The sequence below is a fragment of the Aythya marila genome (assembly GCF_965140915.1).
Source record: "Aythya marila genome assembly, contig: HAP1_HAP1_SCAFFOLD_304, whole genome shotgun sequence".
In the NCBI taxonomy this organism is placed as follows: domain Eukaryota; kingdom Metazoa; phylum Chordata; class Aves; order Anseriformes; family Anatidae; genus Aythya; species Aythya marila.
Window position 1 is genome coordinate 69,976 of NW_028137351.1, and position 24,755 is coordinate 94,730.

At 42.4% G+C, this 24,755-nt stretch overlaps 2 protein-coding genes across 2 annotated transcripts; both read left to right on the top strand.

Annotated features, from left to right (window-relative positions):
• Nucleotides 1–14,126: 14,126 nt before the first annotated feature.
• On the top strand, nucleotides 14,127–21,229 carry LOC309890875 (ubiquitin carboxyl-terminal hydrolase 42-like; the record flags this gene model as incomplete). The annotated part of the gene is made up of 12 exons (XM_082785272.1): nucleotides 14,127–14,355; nucleotides 15,106–15,306; nucleotides 15,899–16,009; nucleotides 16,169–16,271; nucleotides 16,476–16,543; nucleotides 16,700–16,770; nucleotides 17,302–17,384; nucleotides 18,303–18,414; nucleotides 18,792–18,932; nucleotides 19,127–19,227; nucleotides 19,691–19,832; nucleotides 20,513–21,229. 12 exons carry the CDS (start codon nucleotides 14,127–14,129, stop codon nucleotides 21,227–21,229), a joined length of 2,079 nt encoding a protein of 692 aa, XP_082641398.1.
• A 30-nt stretch (nucleotides 21,230–21,259) lies between these two features.
• On the top strand, nucleotides 21,260–24,548 carry LOC309890876 (uncharacterized protein; the record flags this gene model as incomplete). Its single annotated transcript, XM_082785273.1, is given in 3 exon segments — nucleotides 21,260–21,273; nucleotides 23,645–24,224; nucleotides 24,226–24,548. Coding segments are annotated over 3 exon segments (669 nt in total). The 3' UTR covers nucleotides 24,301–24,548.
• Nucleotides 24,549–24,755: the final 207 nt, after the last annotated feature.

The following is a 24,755-nucleotide window of genomic DNA, read 5'->3' on the forward strand; positions in this document are numbered from 1 at the left end:
TAAACTGCTAATAATGCAATTTAGTAGAGAATTGAAACACTTTGATTAAAAAATAAATAAATAAATCAGTTTCTTTCTTCATAGAGGCCAAAGCTTTCCAAGCTGGAAAGCTGAGTTCCAATTTCTGCTAAAGTAACTTTGGAATTGAATTCTAGTTGTAATCCTAAATAAACTGTAGTAGAAGTAGGTGCAGAACTTCATTGACTTCTGAGAGTTTACATTAAGGGAAGGTGCCCAAAACAGGACCAAGCTGTTCTCATTCTGATGATTTGGTCTCAGTCACTGGGGGAAGAGAACGGGTCTAACCTAGACGTGTTTATTATCAACTGCTTTGAAAGTGCTTGAGTTCCCACAGAAGTTTTTGTACAGGCTGTAAATTCCTTCTAAAATAAGTAGTGAAATTCCTCACCTACCTTTTATTACTAGAACTTGAAAATGGAGGAAGACGTAGAGGTACTAGCTACTTCAGACACCTTTTGGTAGAGAAATAAAAACTCAGCAAAAAGCCCTCACTTGTCTGCTGAAGCCTTTCTCTTCCCTCGATAGCCATAAAGGGTCTAAGTAAAGGCTGCAGCAAGGCAAGTAAATACAAAGGAGGCGCTGTTGGATGTGGTGAAAGCCATTACTTTACCAGTGTAGCGTACAATCCCTTCAGCGAGCTTTAATTCTACAGGTGATTCTTAAAGGTGATATTTGAATTTGCCGTGCCAGCCTGTGAAAATGTAGCGTTTTAAGGCCAGGATGATAACTTTTTTCAGTTTGTGTTCTTCAGGTTATTCTTAATTTGAAAAGGTACTCGTCTTTTTGGAATAGAAGATGAATTTTTGTGGCCTTAAATCTGAAATGTCTCTCCTCCTTCTGCTTTAGATGCAAAAATTATTTAATACGGAATTTGGAGAAGTGTGCAATATTGAGTTGCCTGGTAGGGCAGAGAGAGCAGCCTTTTTTTGAGGACCTAATTCTAAATGAAGTGGCTAAGCCTCCCGTAAAGAAAAGAGGTGAGGAGGATATGAGAAGTACATCTAAAACTTTCCTATCGAAGTTACTAGCTCTTTGGGCTTTGCTTTGGTGGTCATTTTCTGTCAGTAATTTGTCATATGCTTGTATCTGAGTACTGTAAATTGGCTAATGTTTCCTGATGAATTGAAGTTGATCGGACACTGGAAGTTGTGCCTGTAGCACCACCAGCTGAGCCTCAGAAGCCACAAGAGGAAGAAGTAGGGATGCTGGAGGAGGAAGAGGAGGATACCTTGCGTGACCTTAGAATTTTCTTGAGGGACGTTACTCACAGACTTGCCACTGACAGACGTTTCAGGGAATTTGCGAAGCCCGTTGACCCACAGAAGGTAAAGTAGTGCTGATCTGTGTGTGTCTGTAACTTCTCAGTGTTTGTACTTCTCAGCGTTTTGGGGAAGGTTCAACTTTGTTTTTAGGGCTGCACTGTTAGGATTTTGCAAGAAGCAGAGGCAGTGCTTTTACTTCTGCTGACTCTCAAATGTCTCTTATGGGATTATTCGCTGAAAGCCCTGGTTTCATTCTAAAAAGCCAGTCCAAATGCCAACACAGTTTGCTCGTGAAAAAGCTTTGATATGTAGGCGTGTCACAGCACTGAGAAGCACAGAGATCTTTCCTTATAATTACAAACAGTATTTACAGGAGTACTTGAGTGAAGTCTGAAGCCCTTTCTTGGACTGTCAGTTCCTGTGGGAACAGGAATAGGAGCAGCAGTTTGTAAAAATAAGTTTTGAGATCCTGTTCTCTGTTTCATCTGGAACTCCTCAATAGGAATCAACCATAAGTGCAGTGTGTTTTCTTTTTCCTCCAATTGGCTGCTTAGATGCCTTTTTCTCCTTAATTTATGAGATAAGCCTAAACTAGGGGCGTATATTTCAAAGACAGATGTAACTTGAATATACCTGGGGATCAGCAAAGTCGTCTTCATGTGGGCCTCCACTGGCTTTTCTTCCCCTTTTCTCCTAGGTTCTTGAGCTGTGAAAAATCTAGACAGATACATATGTCCTCATCTGAACTGGTCATTAGTCTCCTCTTCTGGTCTGAGGGAAGAAATGAGCACCTCAGGGCCCAGTTATCTCATTCTAAAGTAGATGCCTGCAATAGGTACTTCACAGGTGCAATTCATGCACCTTTTCCTCAATGTCAACAACAAAGAGAATGCCGGATGGCTTGCTCAGCTTTCACTGTTGTGATTTTCTGAAGCAAAGTGAAATGAATCTCCCACCCTCAGTGTTTCTTCTCTACCATGCATGTGCTTCTGACCTCCCTACTTCTTGTTGTCCTCTCGTGGCCGCGCTAATGAAAAATGAAAGAGCCCTTCCATTTTTGAGAAGCAAACTGGTTAATTTCAGCATCTTCTGATGCATCGCAAATGTTCAGAGTTTTTAGGAAGTTGTTTATTTAAAGTCTTCAGAATAATTTTGGTAGACAGTGTGCAAGGTTAAGAAAACCTCTGAATGCTTGTATTTGATCTGCAGGTACCTGACTATGCCACAAGGATTAAAGAGCCGATGGATCTTTCAACAGTTCTGACTCAAATTGACTCGCGCCAGTACCTCGCTGCCGGAGACTAGCTGAAGGACATCGATCTAATCTGTAACAATGCCTTAGAGTACTACCCGGATCAAAGATCTACAGGTGAGGATGTGCTTTTTAGCCCTAGTTTAAAAAATCTGTCGAACGTATAGATGGATAAGTGCTGTGTGCGGACAATAGACTTCGGATGGATTAGATGATTTTGGACGTCCACAGAGAACATCTCTTACCACAGTGTAAATATTTTATCATTTTGCTACTTGGGCATGGAATTGTGATATAAGTGTTCCCAAGGAACTAGTGCTTTTGTTTTAATTAACTTCGATGTTGTTATGCTGAAAATATTCACTGAGAGAACCTTTCGGAACCAACCTATGAAGAAAGCAATTTTCTTCTGTGATCAAAACAGTTTCATTGGTTGGTAGACAACATTCAGTTAAAGTGTGTAAAATTTCAGATCGTCACAGCGCCTATGTTTTGGAAGGCATTGCATATTCAATGGTGAGGAACGAAATGGATACAGAGTTTAGACGACTTTGTGAACAAATTAAAGAATCTCGTGAGAAAAGAGGTACGTGCTTTAACGCTAAGGATTTGAAGACTTGTCTCTGCATTTGTAACTGAAAATGCACGACGAAGATCTTTGGTATCTATTCTTTCTTGCAAGGTCGCACCTCTGCAGCGTGTGCTCCATGCGACAACTCCAAGTCACCACAGCAGAACCCTGCTACTGAAGACGAGAAACCAGATGAAGAGAGTAATGAAAATGAGGAGATGCCAGCAGCACCTGTAGATGCCAGTACACCCATTTCTAATGGCAAGTTGCATTTTATTCAGCTGCTCTTGTCGTTCATACCTTCTCTGTTCTTGAGGCGCAACAGGTGTCTCTGATGCCTGGCTCTTTATGGCAGAGGTAGTTTGTTTTCAAATTGACTTCCAAATGGGAGAGAGAAATCCAGAGGTCATTCATTCAATATAGTGATGAATTAAAGTTCGAAGAAAGTTGGTTCATTTGATGTACTCTTACTGGAACTTCATTTTGTAAACAGAACGACCCCCCACTCAAGGATATGACAGCTTCCCTCCCGTACTAAAAATGATAGTGCTCACCCTTGTAGGAGCAGCAATGTGAAGAAGGTCAAGGGCAGTAAGAAGGGTTCGAAGCTTTGATATAACAAGCCTTTCACTTTTTTTGACAGAGCTCCTAATAAGCATCTTTAGCAAGGTCTGGAGATGGGAGAAAAACTCAAACTAGATTTTAATTCTAGGATGTATAATGTCAAGCTTGACTGTTCCTCTGAACAGTCAATTGAATTTAATTTTTTTTAATTTAAATTAATTAGTTTATTTTTTTTAATTTAAATTCAACTGAATTTAAAGTTTTGAATTTAAATTCCAATTGAATTTATTGAAAAAAATTCCAATTGAATTTAAAGGTTTTTTTGTTGTTGTTGTTTTTCACGAAACACTAATTTTATGTGAAAGGTTTTGCTGCAATATCTTTTTGCCAAGGATATTAAGCTTAAGTTATCCACAAGAAAACGGTGGGGAAAGGGAAGCTTTAGTTTTGAAAGCTTTTTTTTTTTTTTTTTTTTTTTTTTCTCTCCCGGTTTTTCTTGAGCACAGCAGCGTTTCAGTGTCTGCCTGCAATTAGTTGCCCCACTACCAAGTCAGGAGGGTCAATTAAACTTGCGTGAGGCAGAATTTCTTTATCTGAATCTACGTGGTTCACATAAATATATTCTTGTTTCCTTCTTTCCCTAGGATTATTCTTCTCCCAGTATTGAATGTTTCAACGGACACCGTTGAAGATCAATGAGCAAAAGCATCCTGCGGTGTTCAGTCTCCAGCTTTGAAGAAAGTATGGCGATACTGAGGGGAAATGTCAAGAGAAGATGCTTTTCAAGGTACTGTATTTCTATATGTTCAATCTCTGTTCGATTTGTAGATTGAAAAGCAAGAGAGAAAGCATGTGCAGTGAGTTGTGGCCTGATAAACCTCCGGCTAAAATCAGCAGAGGCCTATGAGCATGCTGATGGCGTACCAGTACCTTAAAACTAGCATCCCTCTTCTCAGTGAAAGTCTTCCGCTTTTCTAAAAAAAACTGTTTTTTTCCCCAACCCCTTTGAGGTGGTGTTGTGGTTTAACCCGGCCGGCAGCTAAACACCACACAGCCCTTCTGCAACCCTCCCACCTCCCTCTCTGGGATGGGGGAGAGAAACAGGACAGTGAAGCCCGCGAGTTGAGATAAAGGCAGTTTATTATGACAGGAAAATAATAATGATGATGATGATGATGATAGTACTGCTACTAGTAATGTGTACAAAACAAGTGATGTACAATGCAGTTGCTCACTACCCGCTGACCAGTGCCCAGCGTAACCCCTAGCAGCCCAGCTGCCCCGCCCTATCCATGGTGCAGCGTGTTGCCATAAGGCATAGAATTCTTTGGCCAGTTGGGGTCGGCCATCCTGAGTCTGTCCCCTCGCAGCTGTTGCTGTGCGCCGATTCTGATCGCCAGTAGGACAGTGAGACACCGAAAGGTCCTTGGCTTGTTGTAAGTACTGCTCTGCAGCAATTGAAACATCGGGGTGGTATCAGCAATCTTCTAAACATCCTTTCACACATTCTAAGCCAAAACATAGCAACCTACCCGCTACTAGGAGGAGAACTAACGCTGTCCTAACTGAAACCCGGACATGTATCTTTTCCACTTGGGTGCTATTGCTCATAATTTTGAGAATTCAACATGAGCAAGCTAGGAAATGTGGGTACATACAGAACCGCGTGTATATGGCACGCAACAGACTTGGGATGTGGATCCTGCGTGAGGCCTACAGGCTTCTCTTTGTATACCATGGAGCACTGGCTTGTAAACATGGTGAAATTTCCCATCCTTGATGGGTCTAATACAACAAGTCTTTTCTCCCTTCTCTGCCCTGTCCTCTTTCTTAATGTAGGCAGTTGAGAAAGCCAAAATTGGAACGAAAAAAAGAATATAGCACAGGTAAGTGGCTGTAAGTCCCCGGGATACCTATTTGCGCAGGTTACTGAAGAGGATGGCACTTGGTCACTCCATGGCTTTCATTTGGCCCCAAAGCCTTCTGTAGTCAGCTGAATTCACTCCTCAGTGACTTTTCTGTGAAGAGAGGTAGGTGCAAATAGGAGATTTTATGAATTCCTTGGGGAGGGAGCAGTGTGAATTGCAGCTTGGTAGGCACAAAGCAAACTGTTCTAATTGTGCAAAGTAAATCGATACTTGATAAGTTCAAACTTAGTTTTATAGCTGGCAAGCACAAAAGTAAACCTTAGCTGTGATCCTAGCAGCACAGTGGTGTAGCTCTTCCCTTCCCCTTGTCCTCTTGGCTCTTTTAATGACAGTGCAAGCAACCAACCTGTGCCAAAGGGTGCTGTATGGCAAACAATGGGCAGGCTTTTTTCTAAAAAGCACGAGTTTGAGTTATGTGGTGTTTGGGTGTTTCTCTTGAAACGGTTCTTCCCTCCTTGAGCTGTTAGATCCTAATGCAGGAAATGGAAGTGCTGCATGCATAAACAGAGTAATCAAACATACACCTCTTAGGAAGAGGCTTGCAATGTCCTAGTGTTTGTTTTGAGCACTGTTAGATACAGTTTGACATGAATGGAGTGAAAACACCTTAGAGAAAGGTGTTGATTGTTCTCACTTTTCCAAGACAGAAATAAGTGGAGTAGATTTCCCTCCCGCATGGAACAAAAGTTGCACGTTTGTTTTTGTCTGGCTAGCTTTCAGTCTCTTTAAAAATTTCCCTACAGGTCCCAGTTTGAAGTAGACAGTTTAAACGTGCAGAGCGATAAAGAAGTGGAATGCAGTGGTTGTGACACCAACTTCTGACCTGAAATGTAAAGAAAACTCAATCCACTTCAGGGTGCCTTTTTTGTTTGTCTGTTTCCATTTTACAAGAGCAACGGTGAAATAAGGAGAATCCCATCTTCACTGTTTCAAAAGACTTTGTTTCTGCGTTTCAGTCACCAGAACATTGAGGAGTAGAGCTGGTGCAAAAACTGTGAGACGAGTCCATGGAGAAAACAGGGACTTGGAGCTGCGCCGCAGCTGTAGAGTCGGACACAGTCGGTACTCGACTACTAACTCGTCCATTCTATTTGACAAACTTATGACAAAGTAAGTCATCTTTTCTTGCAGACCTCTTAGAATGATCTTTCTTCGCAAGCCTTTGCACTATGGCATGATGTTGGCCTCGACTTGCTCTTTATTTTGACAGCAAAGAGGTATGGCTGCTCCTGGCATTTCCTTCCTGTTTACAGGGAGACACCGTTACCTGGCTAGATAAACAGATTTTCTTGAAGGTGATATTTCAGCATATAAGAATTGATTTAAAAAACAACCAACAACAGCAACAACAACAAAAGTGCTTCATGGCTTGCTAGTTTTGTAATCTCACATTTCTCCAGGAATACTTGATTTGCTGCATTTCACCATTACACTCGTCAGCGCCGCTGATTCTGGTTTATCACTATTTGCATTGCAAATCTCCTTGTCCAAAGCTTAAACTGATGTATGCACTTCTTGAAAACAAAACCTGAAGTTGCAGAGCAGAAGACTCAAGTCATTATGTTAGCAGCTGTGTAACCATACTGCTTTCCAAGCATAAGATGTCCAGCTTATTTTGTTTCTATGAAGAGTTTAAATGGCTCCCGTTAAGCAAAGATGTCCCCACACTGATACTTACTATTAAGCAAGGATTCCACCTCCTTTGGCTGAGGTCTGCTCCCTTACTCACATTGGAACATTCATCCAAGTAGCCTGCAATTCCACACTGTCGGGGGAAAGTCCATAGAATAGAAAAGGTTCCTCCAGTCTCTTCCTCAGCCTTTTTTTGAAGCATGCAATAAAGCAAAACATTCACAGGCTGCCCTTCCATGCAAAACAAGGCAAATTAGTAAGACAGGAGCCACAAAACTGATTGTCCTTTAAAGTTAAAATGAGATTTGAAATAGATCGAGTTAGCAAGTGTTGTAAGTCTGTAGCTAAGTCTGGTTTTGCCAATGCAGCACAATTCCCTATCACGTAGCCAGAGCTGCTTCTGTAGCTCCAAGAAGCAAAACTGCTTTGACAAAATACTGTGTCATCAAAGCATTCGTTGGCTCAGTAGGCACGGCTCAGGTTCAAGAAGTTTGTGAAAAAATGAGTACTAACAGAAGCAGCAGGGTCCAAAGAAACACTTTATGTCCCCACTGCGAAATGAGGGGCTTTACCTTGAGTGTTATGCACACTGTCAATAGAAAAGCACTGTAACAGAATCTGCCACGGCAGTTTGCATGTTACTGAAAGACCATCAGAGTGGGACTGCAGCAAGATCATTGCGAAGTTACAAAAAAACCATGTGGGGGTGGGAGTTTAGTTGCGTTCGATAACACAATCTTAGATAAAGATTTTGGTCTTAACGTAAAAGTAAGGATGTCTACTGATCTCTTCAACTCCAACAACTGAAGCCCAAGTCTGAAAAATCGCCTTTAAGAATGCAAAGAAAATATTTAACTCTTCTGTATGTTCATACTTTGCTATCAAGCAAAGGAATGAATGCTGATGCCTTAACTATGTAGGGCTGTAGCTTACAGAGAGACTACACCTTCCTGTTTTTTTCCCTTTAAAAACGTTAAATGCGCGTGAAATTATTTGGGGGTGTTTTCACATGCAAAGCCTAATGCAGTGCATGCAAGCCCTGTCATCTTCTTCGTCTAGTAGTGTCGCGTTAAGGGGTGTAGCCGATTGACCGTCATGGGTCCCGTCGGATTCAGGGTGCTGAACTATCACGGTCACGGATTCACCAACAACGCAGTACGGCCTCGCTCTAGTCGCATTCAAGGAGAACTCTCACAGCTAGGAAGAATGCAATTAAGTGCAATTTCTTACGGCGACAGGTACACAGGTTCTTTGGATTGTCAGTGATAAATTCACTGTCTGCAAAAGCAAGCTAGCATGCATGAAATGCAGAGGTACACAGCCTAGGTATTAAGACATTAAAAAGCATCAAAACTCTAGAGATTTCTAAGATTCCACAGAGACGCCTGGTATAAGCAAGCGTTCAGATCTTACCCCACGGCGTCCCAATGGAGTGGGGGTGGGGGAGTGAGAGGCTCAGCCTGTCGAGTGATGTCAGAAGGAATCCTTCCTGATAGTATCTTCCCTAACATCCCCTTTCTCTTAAAGCAATTGATATTATTTTCTATCTTTAAGGTGGAGCTTGAGTGACTCTAGTCATGCATATCTTGGTTGTGCTTGGTAGAAATGATCTCACTTGCGTTTAAAGGTACAGGCTCTGAGAAATTCCGAGGGCGTGCTCAGTGAGGGGTGGTTGCACCTTGGAGGCGGGTAGCTTTTGGGATGGAGGTGTGCTTATGATGCCTAGTCGCTTAAGGCAATTACTCCACAAGTAGTAACTTAGTGTTGATTTAACTCCAGCATATCTAAAACATAAGAAGGATGTTAGTATGGAAGAAGCCGATGAAACCAGTCCTTAAATCTTACTACTTATTGTGCGTGAGCAGACTGGCGTGAGTTTTAGCTATACTGGCAAATATCAAACCACACCTGTGTCGTCCCAAAGCTGGGAAAAAAAAAAAAACAAAAACAAAAACAAAACCAAGGAAATGTTGAAGCAAATAGGGAGGCCTGTAGCTTGTGCAGTCTTTTAGCTGAGAAAATAAAGAAGGAGAGAGACAGGTAGCCTTGAGCTAGCAGAAGCAAGGAAGAGAAGGGCTAAAAGGGAAAAAACAGGAAGGAGAACACCAGCTCCAGACTGACCTATAGTAACCTTTTTCTCATTAAGGGTCATTAGCACATTAAAAATCACACCTGTCAAAATGCTAATCTATGCTAATGTGGGATTCGGTGTGTGTCCCCCCTCTCCTGTTCCCCCTCCCCCCCGGTATTCCTCTGTAATGCACAAGCTCAATGGAGATAAGTTAGGTGAGCTGTAATAACCAATCCAAAGGAGCCAAAGAGAGAGTTTTCACAAGTTTCCTGTGTATAAATGACGGTGATTCGAGTCAGAGGTGTGCTTGCTTTGCGAAAGATGGCCAAGTACCTGACTCTGCAGAGTTCTATAAGTAATTATATAATTAAAAGACCTTCGTGTGCATTCCGACTCTGGGTGCTTATTGGCGCGGTGCACTCTGCACGAGCCTGCAGACAACATCTGTACTCAGTGTCATGCCTACAGACAACCCTTTACTGTTGGGACCTGCATATTTTTCTGTGCATTCAACACAACCCCTTTGGCACAACTAGTTAACCACGTAGCTGCCAGTCCACCACTCAGTTGCACTTGTGAAGAGGAAAAGCTATTTCCGTCTACTGGAGGAGCACATCCTCTAAATGCAAGCTTCACTCAGCTGGTCATTTACTGCAGGACAAGATTTGAAAAGTGTTGTTGAGTTCTGGGTTTCCTGCTTACAGGAAAAATTAAGTGCTAGATCGCCCTCTACTCCGCTTTGTCTGCTGCATTTAATGGAGATTAAACTGATTTCGTTTGCTCCTCCGTTTATGGACAATGAGCTGAAGGAACAGGTACAGCACATTAGCCTGGAATGCCTTCCCTCCCAACCAAAGTAAACTGGAGCTGTAACTAACACAAGCAGAAGCAAGGCTTCTGTGTTTTCAGCTGAATAAAGTTCCAACAAAATCATCCTCTGGGATTTGAAGCTTACTTCACATGACATGCCAACGACTCTTTTCCCTCCATTGTAAAGCGGATCCCTGCTGTTAGTTGCTCTAGAAGCAAAGGAATCATCGGTTTGGTTACCAAATAGCCGCTTCTGCAAACGAGAAGTGTTGTGCTCTCTCTTCCCTTTGAATGACTCCACACTTCTCATCAGCTACTGGATTGCTGACCTAGAATCAGAGAACATCCCAAGGTGGAAAGGACTCCCAATAATCACCAAGTCCAACTCGTGGCTCCACACAGGACCACCCCAAAGTGAGACCCGATGTCTGAGAGCATTGTTCAACACTTGTTGACCTCCGTCAGGCTCGGTGCCATGAGCAGTGCCCTGGGCAGCTGTCTCAGTAGCCAGCCACCCCCTCAGCGCAGCACCTGAGGCGCACGGGGCTCGGCGGGGCGGCCCGGGAGGGGAGGACGGCGGGGCGAAGTGGCAGCTCCCTCAGAGCCGTCTCCCCGCCGCCTCGGCCGCATGCCGTGGCTTTTTCGTGTCGGGGCTTTTTCATGTCGTGCCCTCGGTCTCTCGCCGCGGGTGAGATGCTGCTCCCCAGCGCGGACCCCTTGCGCGCGGGGCCTGCCCGCGGCGGCGGCGGGAGGGAAACCCCAACCCCAAAGCCCTCCCGGCAGGGAGAGCTCGGGGTGAGGGCCGATCCGGCACCGACAGTAAACACACGCCGGAGGAAACGCTCTGGTTTTAGCCATGAGCAGCGCGGCCAGGTTCACAAGGCGTCACGCTGGAGCTCCGAGTTCGGCGGCGTTCCGAGGCCGTTGTGGCGGTTGTGGAGACGGCCCCGGCTGAGGTGGCTGCTGCTGTCGCTGCTGTCCCCTCTGTCCCTGCTGTTGCCGCTGTTGCCGCTGTTCCCGGACCTTGGAGACCCCCGGCGGCTCCCTGTGCCAGGCCCTGTGGCCCCGGGGAGCTGCCCGCCGCCTCGTCGGCCAGCCCGGCAGCAATCCTGCCAGCACAGAATAGCCCACTGCGTTTCAGGGTAAAGTGACGATTAATTTCTATTTCCTGGCCTGGGTGCTGCTTTCTTCTTTAAGGAAGCTTCAAGGTTAAAGGTTCAACTCAGTTATGTCAGGGTTCAACTCCGTTTCGTGAAGGGGCTCTTGTACGAAAGCTTAAGCTGGGATTGACTCTCTGCTAAGCGGAGGCCAAACGTGGACCTACTGAGAAGCAGGTCCTAAGTGATAACATTTTCTAAAGAGACTGCTAAACACATCTGAAGAGTGCTGCTGCAGAACTCTGAATGGGGGGATAGCAACTGTCTTAAGTGATCTGGAATCTTGAATTTACTTTTCAATGGACAAGAGGTGTGTCTCTCAAGGCAAACAAAGAGAGGAGTAACACCCTCTCTTGTCACTCATGTCAACATAAATTTATGCTCAGAGCGTAGGTGTAGGAACAGCATCGGTATGTATATGGAACATCGGGAGAGGAAGCTCTATCGGTATTTACAGTTTTTCTACTACCTTGCCAGAGAGACGTCATCTCCAAATGATAAATGGATGTATTTTGAAACAGTGGTGGTGGATCGGATTTCTTCTTTCTAGTGTTAATATTTGCTCTTGAATCGTACTTAATAGCTGGTAACACCTCAATCAGTTGTCAAAAATAAACTTAAAAATGTGTAAGGCTTATCTCATTGGTCAGTATAAAGATCAAGGTCTTCCCTTCCCTTCCCTTCCCTTCCCTTCCCTTCCCTTCCCTTCCCTTCCCTTCCCTTCCCTTCCCTTCCCTTCCCTTCCCTTCCCTTCCCTTCCCTTCCCTTCCCTTCCCTTCCCTTCCCTTCCCTTCCCTTCCCTTCCCTTCCCTTCCCTTCCCTTCCCTTCCCTTCCCTTCCCTTCCCTTCCCTTCCCTTTTTTTCTTTTTTCCTTTCCTTTCCTTTCCTTTCCTTTCCTTTCCTTTCCTTTCCTTTCCTTTCCTTTCCTTTCCTTTCCTTTCCTTTCCTTTCCTTTCCTTTCCTTTCCTTTCCTTTCCTTTCCTTTCCTTTCCTTTCCTTTCCTTTCCTTTCCTTTCCTTTCCTTTCCTTTCCTTTCCTTTCCCCCCAGTATTGTTTTTCTGTTCTCCTTCTCACTGCAGTCTTGATTTTGTTTCTTGTCCCTTAAGTATGTTTCCAATGTGTTGCTGAAACATTTTCCCTTTCAATCCTAAAAAAGGAGCTGTCACTGGTGAAGATCGGAGCTTATCCCTGAGCCCAGGAGCTGTCACCTTAGTCTTCCAATCGGACAAGGACGACTTCATTTCTCATGTAAATGCATTTGTCAGGTTTGCGTATTGTTTTTTCAGGAATGGAAAGTGTGTATAGAATGGATTTAAAATCAATTTTAAATGTAAAACGTCAGGGCAAAAAAGTTCTAATTACAACCTCTGCACACAATTTGCCAGCTGTGGGACTAGGAGTTTTCTTATTTACTGTGTTTTGTTTAACGTGTCTGAAGTTTAATGGACAGCAATCAAGGCGTGCTAGAAATCTGAAAGCACTTTATGCTTTGTTCTCTCCGTCATTTTGGTATAACAAACTAGCTTATGTTTTAAACCCCCCATGAGGTTAGTGGTTTCCCTAAAGGTAACAAGTCCCTGTGTGCTACAGTAAGACAGTAACAAAACATGAAGTATAGAAGTTCATCCTGTCATTATTCAGCTTCTGCCTATGGACACACAACTACGCTTATTTAAAGCGGTATCACCTTGAAACCTAATCAGCATTTTAAAAAGGACTTTGTAGCAGTTATTGGCTTTTGTCCTGGAGGGCTGAGGTTTGTTTTGTTTTGTTTTACATTCAGCATTTCCGTTTCTAGCTTACATTCCCCTGTTGTTTTGCATGAGGAAAGCGTGAAACTTTAGAAAGGAGAACGGAAAGAGCTGCTTTTTAGTCTAACTTTTCAGTTTTTCGTAGGAGTTTTAAATGTGGTAGGAGTAAAACACCAGAAGTACTGCTGCCAAAGTTATATTCAAACTCGTCTTTCTTGGAGAAGCAGAAGAAGCCCAGGGAGAAATAAATTTGCAAACATGCTCTTCATGCTCTCCTTTCCCAAGATTTCTCTGAGATATAGCCCATCCTCTGTGGGTTTTGAGGTATATGGTTCCCAGGAGTGAAAAGGAGGGCCAAACATCTCTCCTCTTGGATCTCAGCATGCCAGGGCTTTAGTGTACTGCCACTTACGGCTCCGCTTTTTCACCTGGAAAAAGCGACCGCATGATGTAGACTGAGGAGCCCTCACAAATTAACTTGCCGTCACCAAGTGACGCCCAGAAAAGGTGTATTTAAAAGCTAGGCTCATTATAGAATCACAACAAACCCCTCATGACTGGTGCAGTAGACAGTGAGGTAGAGGGCGAGCCCTGGAAAGACAGAAGAAAAGTAGCAGTGAGTTCTGGGTACCTTTGTGCAGACGAAACAGAAAAACGCAGGCAGTGAAGTAATAGTGTTCCGTTACTAATGCCAGCAATAGATAATTGCAACAATTATCTATTAGATCATAGGTACTAATTAACAGATAATTGCGCAACTCCGGAAATCAATAAATAACTGATTCCCCTCAGAGAATGTCTTCTACATTTTTATATTAAAAAGACTCCAGAGTTGTAATGGATTAAAATCCTACGGAAGGGAAAGAAGTGGCATCAGCCACTAGTTCTGCAGAAGCGAAAAGTAATACTGATAGAGTTTAGATGGAAATTTTCACTTTGTGTGTTTAGTTTGGGGATTCTTTTTAAATCATTCATACCAGCGATTTAGTTCTTAAGGCTGTTTCTTTGAGATTAAGTGACAGGACTTCTGTTACTCTTTTCTTCTTGGAATGCTTCTTGATAGTCTTACGTCAACCAGAACTTCTGTCTCTGTCGCAGATGTGAACAATGACCGTAGCTAAGAAGCCCAAATCTTCAAAGCCTAAAAAGCCCTCTTCAAGGCGGTCTGGCAAATCCAAGAAACCAAGTCCTAAAATACTGATGTCACGCACCGCCAACTGGGGCCGGATAGTGCCTGCAGAAGATTCAAGCCAAGTCTCTGTGGCCCAAGGACGTGGAGGTGCTATTTACTGTAGATCATCTGAAAAATCTAAGGCTTTTGCCCCAAGAGATCTAAGTAAGTGTGCGTTTTATCCTGCCTCCATTGTCTTCAAAGCAAAAGTAGAAAATGCAGTTCTTACTTGTTGCACTGATAGAGAAGGGGACTACCGTGAACAAAGACTTGAAAAGCGAATCCCCTAAGGCAACTGAAGTGACTGATGTTACAGAAATTAATTTTGATATATTTACAGTCAACAGAGAAATATGGGGAGCTTTTTGTAATGCAGAGATTCCTCCATGTCTTTTCTGTTTTGCAGAGAAAAGTGTTTGATTGTTGCTATTCACAGCTTCCATTTTTCACAGGTTTTTTGAAGGATAACATTGCTCAGGAAAAGATCTGGTATCTGTAGGGGTACCGTCATTCCTAGTTCCTAGTTTTTACGTTTTTACCGTATAATTTCAAGTCTAAGTTTGTGGTTTAAGTTATAATACGGAAAAAAACAGTAGTTGAGTTAATCAGGTTAAAGATTATAGATGGAGAGGAACTTGGCATTAGGTGCTACAAACAGAATGGCAGTTAGCCTTGCCTTAGAAAAATTAAAATGGTTGACTAAAGTTTTTTTTTGTTTGTTTTTGTTTTTTTCCCCCAAAACATTGTGTTGACCAGCCAATTTGAATTTGGTGGTATTAAAGCTGTCTGCAATAGGTTTTTCTTGTTTGGATTGTAGCTAGCTCCTCTAGGTGCTCCTGCAGAATAGTACTTTTTTAAATACCTTTCTTCGAAACAAACAAACAAGATCTCTTTTTAAATTTAACTTTCTTGCAGTCGTTAATGATGGAATTGCTCCGCCACAGAGCATTCTTTTTCCACCTGAGAAGATTTGTATGGATTGGCAAGAAACACAAAGTGTTGGAGTTGGCCTGTACAATCTTGGCAACACATGTTTTCTTAATGCTACTCTACAGTGTTTGACCTACACACCCCCACTTGCCAATTACATGCTTTCTCTTGAGCACAGCCAGTCATGTGAGTACTTTCTAACAGTATTTTGAATCTGTTGGATAGCTCTGAAGGTGAAAGAACAGCAGTGATTCTGTGAGATAAGCTTATTTGCCTGATTTTACCTGTAGCAGCTGGCTTTGAGCACTGTATTAGCAGTGGGCTCCGAATAGCATATGGAGTGCAATTAATGCACCATGTTTTATTTATTTAGTTATTTGTTTGTTTGTTTGTTTGTTTGTTTATTAAAGGATCATTTATTGCTTCATGGGAATAATGAAGTGCATTGGACAGTAATGCATTTGGTAGTAATTTTAGAGAGTAATACATTTTGCAGCCTGTGGAGTTCACATTCCTGTCAGCCTTTACAACTGCGACTTTGCAGTAGTCTTTTAGATTTCTCATCACAAAATGCATTTGAATACAGGCTTAGTGGATATTTTTCTTCTGTCAAGTTGTGTGAAATGAAATGTTACAAGACTGTTGGGACATTGGCATCTTGGGAGAATAGAATGTAGCAAGGAGAGTGGATATTGTATCTATAGTTTAAATTGTACTTAGATGTTTGTAGGTATGGATATTTTGCTGGACTGGGATGCTTTGTTCTTTCACTCTTCAGGTCGTGAACAAGATTTTTGCATGATGTGCACGATGGAGACTCACATTAACCAGGCCCTGCGTTGCACTGTTGATGCCATCGAGCCTACGCATGTTATCAGTAATCTCAGTCGTAAGTGGCTTCAGATGTGTTTCTTTTCGATAGCTTGTAATCTTCAAATAATTATTTGATGTGTCTAAGTGGTTTTAACACTCCAATGAAGAGAGATTTTAGAAATACAAGAATGATTTCATTTTTAAATGAGGTCAATACTATCATCTTCTTATTTAGGAATAGGACAACATTTCCGTTTTGGCAGTCAAGAAGACGCACACGAGTTCTTGCGCTATACTGTTGATGCTATGCAGGAAGCGTGCTTGAACGGAAGCACCGAGTAAGCATAAACAAGTTCACTTTCATACATTCTCTAGCACCTTCTAGTCCTTTATTTACTCTCAGAAATGATCTCTAGCACCTTTTAGTGCCTTATTTACTATCAGCAACGCAAGTCTACATCATCCTTGGTTTTCATCAAACTCTTTGAAGAGTTAACTCTGTGCCTTAAATCTTCTGAGGTCTGATTATAATTTATTTCCAGATTGGACAGATCTTCTCAAGCTACCACCATCATTCATCAAATATTTGGAGGATTTCTAAGATCGAGAGGTACTTGAAAAAATATTCCTGTCCTTAGAACTGATCTGTGTCTTTTGTCGGTAGTAAAGCAGTCTGTAGTTTGTCTAAAGTAGTATCTGTCAACAACTTGAATTTGGGCAGTTAGTCTCCTTCACATAATGTTAAGCATTTATATTTTGCTTCCAGTGAAGTGCTTGAATTGCAAAGCAGTTTCAGATACGTATGAGGCATTTCTTGATATCACTTTGGATATAAAGGTAAGATGTTTTCTAAATATAATTCATGATGTTTAAGTACATGCATAACTTTCTAAATTAAACTTGTTTAACTTAAAAAACCAAACCACATATAATGTTAAAACATAAGAGCTTGGTGGTGCTAAGGAAGTGGATTGGACTCTGTCCTTCCGTGGAACCCATGTAAATAGTCTCCACATTTGCATTGGGTTTAAGGGGAAAGAATTCTCTTTCTGCAAAAATTATAATGCTGTCATACTTCTTTGTTGTTCTACCTCAATATACATCTAATTGTTAGACTGATGAATTTGTCCCCAGTATTGATGACAAAGCACACTATAGATGCTGTGTAGGCAACTGGGAAAGTATTTGTTCCAAAGTCAAATGCCTTCCAGGTGAGGTCAATGCTGAGCATGCTCTTTCTGCCTCCTTCTTCACAGTGCTCCTAGTAGATCGCTTGAGTATGTTAGTAAGATTCTCTTATAAACTACTAGTATGTGTCTGGAATTTTGAATTACGGTGACTTTGCGCTCTTCTTTCTCGCTGCTCTAGGCGGTTTCGTCTGTTAGCAGAGCTCTGGAACTCTTTGTGAAACCTGAAGAGCTGGATGGAGAGAATTGCTATAAATGTAGCGAGTAAGATTTTGACGACTTAGGTCTTAATCCTAGATGTCAGTTTTCTATGTTGCATGACTCTGTTGGACTACCTCTAAACTTTGGATCTACTTACAAGTTTTGTGGAAGTTTATAAAAGACTTGGATTTTTGTTTCTTTGGAGGGGGGAAGTCTTGTTCATAGGCATTCCCTATGGGTTTGCAATTCTCTGGCTTGTATTTTGCCATCAGAATTCAAAAAGAGCTACTTTTGTTCTTTCTCTTTATTAGCTCTCGACAGTACTTTTCTTGATGTAAACTGCCCAGTTTCCGTTGTTCTCTGGGCTAGTGGCTAATTTTCACTGCTTACACCGTAGGTCCTACCTTGGAGCGGGCAATGTGTCAAACTGAACTATTTTGTTTCAAAGGATGGCAGATGGGTTCAGTGTCTTTCCAGACAAGCTCAGTACATGAAGACTTCCTACTGTTAAATGTCTCCCTCCTGTAGAATGACCATGTGTTTCTGTTGTATTTTTGATGTTGATAGTCGACCTATGTTGGAGATTATTTGCAATTTCTAGCCCTGGGAACCAAGGCTCTCTCGTTCCGCTTTCAGTATTTGTATTTCCCTTGAAAGCTGAAAGAATGTATCCAGGATTGGAGTTCAAATAGCCACTTTTGTAGACCAAGAAATGGTACCTTGCCATCCAACCTGGTCATACCCTTTTGTGAGAGATTCCTGTTCCCGCTATGCTCTGAGTTGTTGGGAAAATTGACCTTCTTCTGTGTATTAACAAACCTGACACGCAGTGCATGGGTTTATGAAAAGAAAAAAGACCAACCTATTATGCAAGTAAATATCATTCAAATAGCATAGGCATGCGTGAGACATTAAAAGGAGTTTGTTTTGGGGGCGAAAAAAGAAGATGCCTTCAAACACTTATCTCTGCTTGTTTTTAAGGTGTAAAAAGATGGTTCCTGCATCCAAGAGATTTACCATACACCGTTCTTCCAAGGTTCTCACAATATCACTGAAAAGATTTGCAGATTTCACAGGTGGAAAGATCAACAAGGTATATTTACCACTGTAATGCAACTATATCATTGCGTAATGGGACATCCCCCAAAGCTGAAAGTTGTTAATATTTTCAGACAATAATTGTAGACTAACGACTATGGCTTATTCTTTCTCTTAATATCAATAAAGTTCCCGCTTGACAAGAAGCATATGCTTTCCTCTGAGAAGGCTGATTCATCAGGAAACAGTTCTCTGCAACTTCTAGTCTTAACCGTTGTTTATGGGAAGACTTATTTGTAGTGAATCAAGAAATATATTCGAGAAATATATTCTAGAAATCAATTCTAGTCTGTGTTTTTTGGAAGTGTTTTTCTCTGGCTAGTCCACGAAGTACTCTGGGATAATTTTTCTATCTTCTTGATGTCTCTTTAGGAGGTGAAATATCCGGAGTATTTGGACCTGAGAGCCTACATGTCGCAGTCAATGGGAGAACCACTGCTCTATGCCTTATACGCGGTGCTGGTACATCACGGTGTCAGCTGTCACTCAGGACACTATATATGCTATGTAAAGGTAGAAGTCAACAGCATTTCTAACAGGGTAAAGGTTGTGCTGGCAAACCAATTAAAGCATGACTAGCAGCTACTGTTTCTAGGGAAAAAGATTTCATTATATTTTTATTTGACATGTGTGTATTTTGTTCCTATCCGTGATTTCAATTGGAAAACGTGCAATTCACCTAAAGAAATCGTTGTCTTTATTTGCAGGCTGGTAATGGACTTTGGTATCAGATGAATGATGCTAAAGTAGTGCGTACTGACATTAAAAGAGTTCTTGGTCAGCAAGCTTACATACTTTTTTATATCAGGTAATAACAAATCTTAAAATGTGTTCAGAAGAGATTTACTTTCCTGTTATTGATATTTTTCTGTTTTGCAAGTGTTTTTCTTGCTATCCCGGGAGAAGATTATTATTTGTCTAATTCAGTTCTGTCTAACCTGAAATTCTCTGTGTCGTTTATTGTCTTTTGTTGCTTGGCCTTAAACTGCAGCACTTGTGTAAATTGCTATCTATGTGTTATCTGTAGCTGGCTACTTTAGAGAAGGAGAGAAATGAAGGTCATCTGTGGTGTAAGAATGAATTATTGCTCTGCAAGTGATAGTCTTAGTAGGAAGACTGTTCTCTACTTTTCAGTCTGTAGTCTTGGCGAAGCCTTCTGTGGAGAAGGCTTCCATATCGTATGAGCTGTTCCTCTAAAATGATAGGATGGGATTTAATCCAAGAGTAGGCTGAAAGAAAAACTAAACTACGATCACTGCTCTTTTCTGAAGGCGCTATGATTTGACACTTGGAGAACGTGCGTTTTACTTGCCAGCACCATCTTATCCCTGTTCATTCCCTCCTGGTCAGCAGGGGGCTAATAGTAAGCAGGCTGGATTTCTGGGACCACGACTTCTTCCTCATATGATTAAGGTAATTCAGGGAAGCGGGAGGGCAGATAACGGCACCAAACTGCTAGTGGGTTTGGGGTTTGGTGTGGGGTTTTTTGTTTGGTTTTCGGCATCTTAGTTTTGTTTTCCTTCCCACGCTGCAGCTTTCTTCACAGCCCTCATGCTACAGCCAGAGTCATTCAAACAGTGGTTACTGCTAAATTGTGCAGCCATGCGACTCCATTACTTTATACCTCCAAGACAGCTTTCTAAAGCACAGAGAGCTACGCTCTTTGACTATTTAAGCAGAGTGTACTAATCCTCAAATCATTTAAAAGAGGACTTGTTTTTCCTATCCTCGTCACTTTAGCTAAGACAGGGAAAACTAAATGTCTTATTCCTGAGCACCAGAACGATTACTTCAGGCTTTTCAGGGTATGTTTAAAGGGGAAAATAAATATATTTGGGAATAGCAGCAGGTAATGTTAAGTTGCTTGGCTGGTTTTCAAAGATGATGTTAATTTGATACCAATCTGCAGTAAACCAAAAGCAGGAATTGAATACGCTTATTGGACTTGCATTTATCCTTAAAGGGCAGTGTGTTTTTCTTTTTAGGTGTTAAGACCATTTGTAGAAACACTCAGTAGGAGAGTTTTGTGTTTCAAAATGTTACATGCAGTGTTTGCGTTAATCCATCTTGCAATTTCTTCTTTTTAAATACAGAATTCAAGCCGTTTAAATGGAAATGGATCCATAAAAGAGGACACAAAGACCACTGGTGTCACCCTAAAAAGGCCATCTTCAGCACCACCAATGGCCTGTGTTCAAAACCAGGCAATTACCAGGCCTTCAATGACTGATACGTCAAGAAAACAGAAGATCACCATCAGTATTCACAATAAATTGCCTGCTCGTCAGACTGTGTCACAGCCTGACTGTCTTAGCAGTGCTGTGGAGGATGAAGATCTCTACCAGGCTGTTCCTTCATCCACAATTACAAATTCGGTAATGCAAATGAAGCAAATGCAAACAAACAAAAAAGTTTCTGATGAAATTTTTGTGGAGCCAACAGTGAATGAAAATCCTAAACTCAGCTCTGATAACACAGTCCCTTATGGTGCAGAATCTTCAGGAAAATCTGAGGAGGAGTCAAAGGGCTTATTTCAAAGGAATTTGAAATGCAATGCAATGTCCTCTAATGGAATTTTGGTTGGAAAGGTAGTCCGTACATTGCAGCATTCCAATTCTTCCTGTCAGAATGCTGACAAAGGAAGATCCCAGCATGAGCTGCCAAAAACAGATTCACTAAATGGTGCTATTAGGTTAGTTACTGAATCTAAAGAAAACGGACTGAAACTTGATGATTCCACTTGCCGAGTTGAACCTGTTAAACCTTCTGAGATGTTCTTTTCTAAAACAAATGGATCGCTTGAAACATAGATTTGCTCCATCGAGAATTTCTCACCTACGATGTATTCGGGAGTGTTTATTGTGTTCCTAATTCAGGTGAAATACTGAGAAAACACAGCACACATGTGATCGTAAGACTTTGTGGTATTATCTCCTTAGAATTTGCAGACCTGAGCTTACATTAGAACTTGTCAACTTAAGCTCAGCTGAGATAAAAATTCCTAAGTTTCCTAAAGTAGATTTTGGGGGGTGAGTTGGGGTTATCTTTGAAGTGTAGATAATGCATACAACTCACAGCGGTCTTGCTTACCATTTAATGGAGACATTCTGACAAGACTAGTCCTCAGTACTACTACAAATAGTATTTTTTTGTCTGCTGACTTGTGCGTTTTAATTGCAGATGCCTGGAGCTATGCCTTCAGTCAATCGAGAAGTCATCACGGAGTCCTTCAGAGCCAGCCAGCTGAACAGCTTGTCAGAGGAAATGAGGTAAAATGAGCACAGTCTGATTAAGACAAGACTTTATGGAAGTTCGTTACAGTTTTATCTGTCTACTAATAGTATTTAATGGAAGGATTTAAATTAGTACAATTCCATACTGTGTGTCCAGTGTCACGAACAGAACTAATGATCAGCACTGAGCATATCACTCTGATGCAGGTTGGTGCCTCAAGGAGAACTTGTGTTCCTTTATAGAATGTTTTTCCATTTTTCTCCACTGTCTGGAGAAACACTGGCTGTTCCCCGCTCGCCCCTATGCCTTTTTTCTCAGAGCGTCCCCCAGGGCTCGGTGCTGGGGCCGGTCCTCTTTAATATCTTCATCGATGATCTGGACGAGGGCATCGAGTGCACCCTCAGTAAGTTCGCAGATGACACCAAGTTAGGTGCGTGTGTCGATCTGCTTGAGGGTAGGAAAGCTCTGCAGGAGGATCTGGATAGGCTGGACCGATGGGCTGAGGTCAACTGCATGAAGTTTAACAAGGCCAAGTGCCGGGTCCTGCACCTGGGGCGCAATAACCCCAAGCAGAGCTACAGGCTGGGAGAGGAATGGTTGGAAAGCTGCCAGGCAGAGAAGGACCTGGGAGTGATGGTGGACAGTCGGCTGAATATGAGCCAGCAGTGTGCTCAGGTGGCCAAGAAGGCCAACGGCATCCTGGCTTGTATTAGGAACAGCGTGACCAGCAGGGCTAGGGAGGTGATCGTCCCCCTGTACTCAGCTCTGGTGAGGCCGCACCTCGAGTACTGTGTTCAGTTTTGGGCCCCTCGCTACAAGAAGGACATCGAGGTGCTTGAGCGGGTGCAGAGAAGGGCGACGAAGCTGGTGAGGGGCCTGGAGAACAAGTCCTACGAGGAGCGGCTGAGGGAGCTGGGCTTGTTCAGCCTGGAGAAGAGGAGGCTCAGGGGTGACCTTATTGCTCTTTACAGATACCTTAAAGGAGGCTGTAGAGAGGTGGGGGTTGGCCTGTTCTCCCACGTGCGTGGTGACAGGACGAGGGGGAATGGGCTTAAGTTGAGCCAGGGGAGTTTTAGGTTAGATGTTAGAAAGAACTTCTTTACAGAAAGGGTTGTGAGGCATTGGAACAGGCTGCCCAGGGAAGTGGTGGAGTCACCATCCCTGGAAGTCTTCAAAAGACGCTTAGATGTAGAGCTTAGGGATATGGTTTAGTGGAGGGCTGTTAGCGTTAGGTTGGAGGTTGGACTCGATGACCTTGAGGTCTCTTCCAACCTAGAAAATTCTGTGATTCTGTGATTCTGGAAGGAGACAGATGCGTTTGCTTTTTTAGTGCAATGGCTTCAGAAGCAAGAGGGGAAAAAGCACTTTCTCTGGGAGCTGAAGAAGGTGTCCTAATCACAGGAGAGGTTTCTAAATGGCATATCATTGCGAGGGTTCCTGTAGTCCGGAGGTTTTTGTTTGTTTGTTTGCCTTTGGAAGGTTTTACTCTTAATATTCACGTCCTTCAGCAGAAGTGAGAAATGGGTTTTTATTTTATGCAGTGTTGCGGAACCTCCGAAATCTCCTGGGAATGATGAATACCTCGCCCAGTACCAATGTGATGACTGTGGAGACAAGGAGAAAGCAAGAAGATCAAAAGAACGTGACCTCATTTCAAAAGAAAATGTTTTGTCCGGCAAAGAGTCTTGTGAGCCTGGTGAGAAATTGCGGCAAACTTCCTCTCTCAAGTCTGACACTGAATGTAGCTCTAACAATCTTTCTTCCTTAGCTATTGCAGATAGACGCCAAGATACAAAGGACAAGACTAAAACCACTGAGAAAGAGCATTACCGAAGCAAGAGGGAACATGCTCCTAGTGAAGAGAAGGAGAGTCAAAAAGCAGGTCCTTCCAGCAAGAGGAGGTGTTCTCAGAGCGTGGAATTTGTTGAGCAAAAGAGTCACAAGCAGGAGTACTGGGAGGGAAGCAGGTACAGATCTTTCCCTCGTGAAAGAAACAGCCCTGAGAATGGCAGAAGAGCAGTCAAATATTCAAAGTACAGATCTGGCAGCGGAGGAAGATCAGAACAAAGTAGCAATAGGTACTACCGATCCAAAGGGGAAAGAAGTTGGAGCAGAGAAAGATACTATCGAGACGAAGCACGGAGATGGGAAAGATGTGGCTATTACAGTGATTACTATTCACCTCATGCGACAGGAGACAGTAGAGAGAGAAAGTTCTCTCACGGCGATTCAGCCTTTGACAGATCGACTGCAACTTACTACAGCAGGTCACATAAGCATTATCATTACAAAAGCAGATGGCCTCACGGTTCCCTCTTGAGAGAGGAAGATGTACGTCGCTTTGGCACACCCCGAGCAGACTTGCATCGTTGCTCGGTACCTCAGCAACATTCCGGAAGACATTCTCGTGAAAGACATGCGCTTCCACCTGTGTCAGCTCATTTGGAGAACTGTCGCCAGAAAAATGAAACAGAAGGAAACAGAAAAAGAAAATATACCCGTGCAGAAGGTAGTGAAAGTGAAATAGAAAGGAAAGACAGAAAGATAGAAAAGGAGCTTTTAGGTGGTGAAAAAAATGCAAAAATATCACAAGTTCTGGAAGAAAAAGAAGTCTAAGGATAAACATGGAGAGAAGGATTCCAAGTAAGCAAGGATTCCGGCATACTCCGCATTTTTTATCCTAATTCTTTTCTGGGTGCTTCTCATGTCTTCCTTTTTTTTTTTTTTTTTTTTTTTTTTTTTTTTCTGGTAGTTTCTAAGTTCTTTAGATAGCACCAGCTGGCTGGGGATCATGTTGTTAGGTTGATCAGTGAAGACAGGAAAGCTCTTGCTGAATTGTGTCAGAGCACTAGCTTTGGACCACATAGTTCGAATCACATCCGTACACCATTCCAGATTAGGTTAAAAGATTTTTTCTGCTTGCACGTATTCCAGAGCTAGCCGTTGTTAATGATCTGTGTACAAACCAGGACCTATGGTCCTTCAATCTGACAGCTTAAGTTTGCTGCATCTAAAGTAAGTTGCGTGTGCACAAAGCACCACAAAATAGCTGACATGCTGCAAATCATCACCTGTGGTAAAATAAATCAGGTTTCATATAGG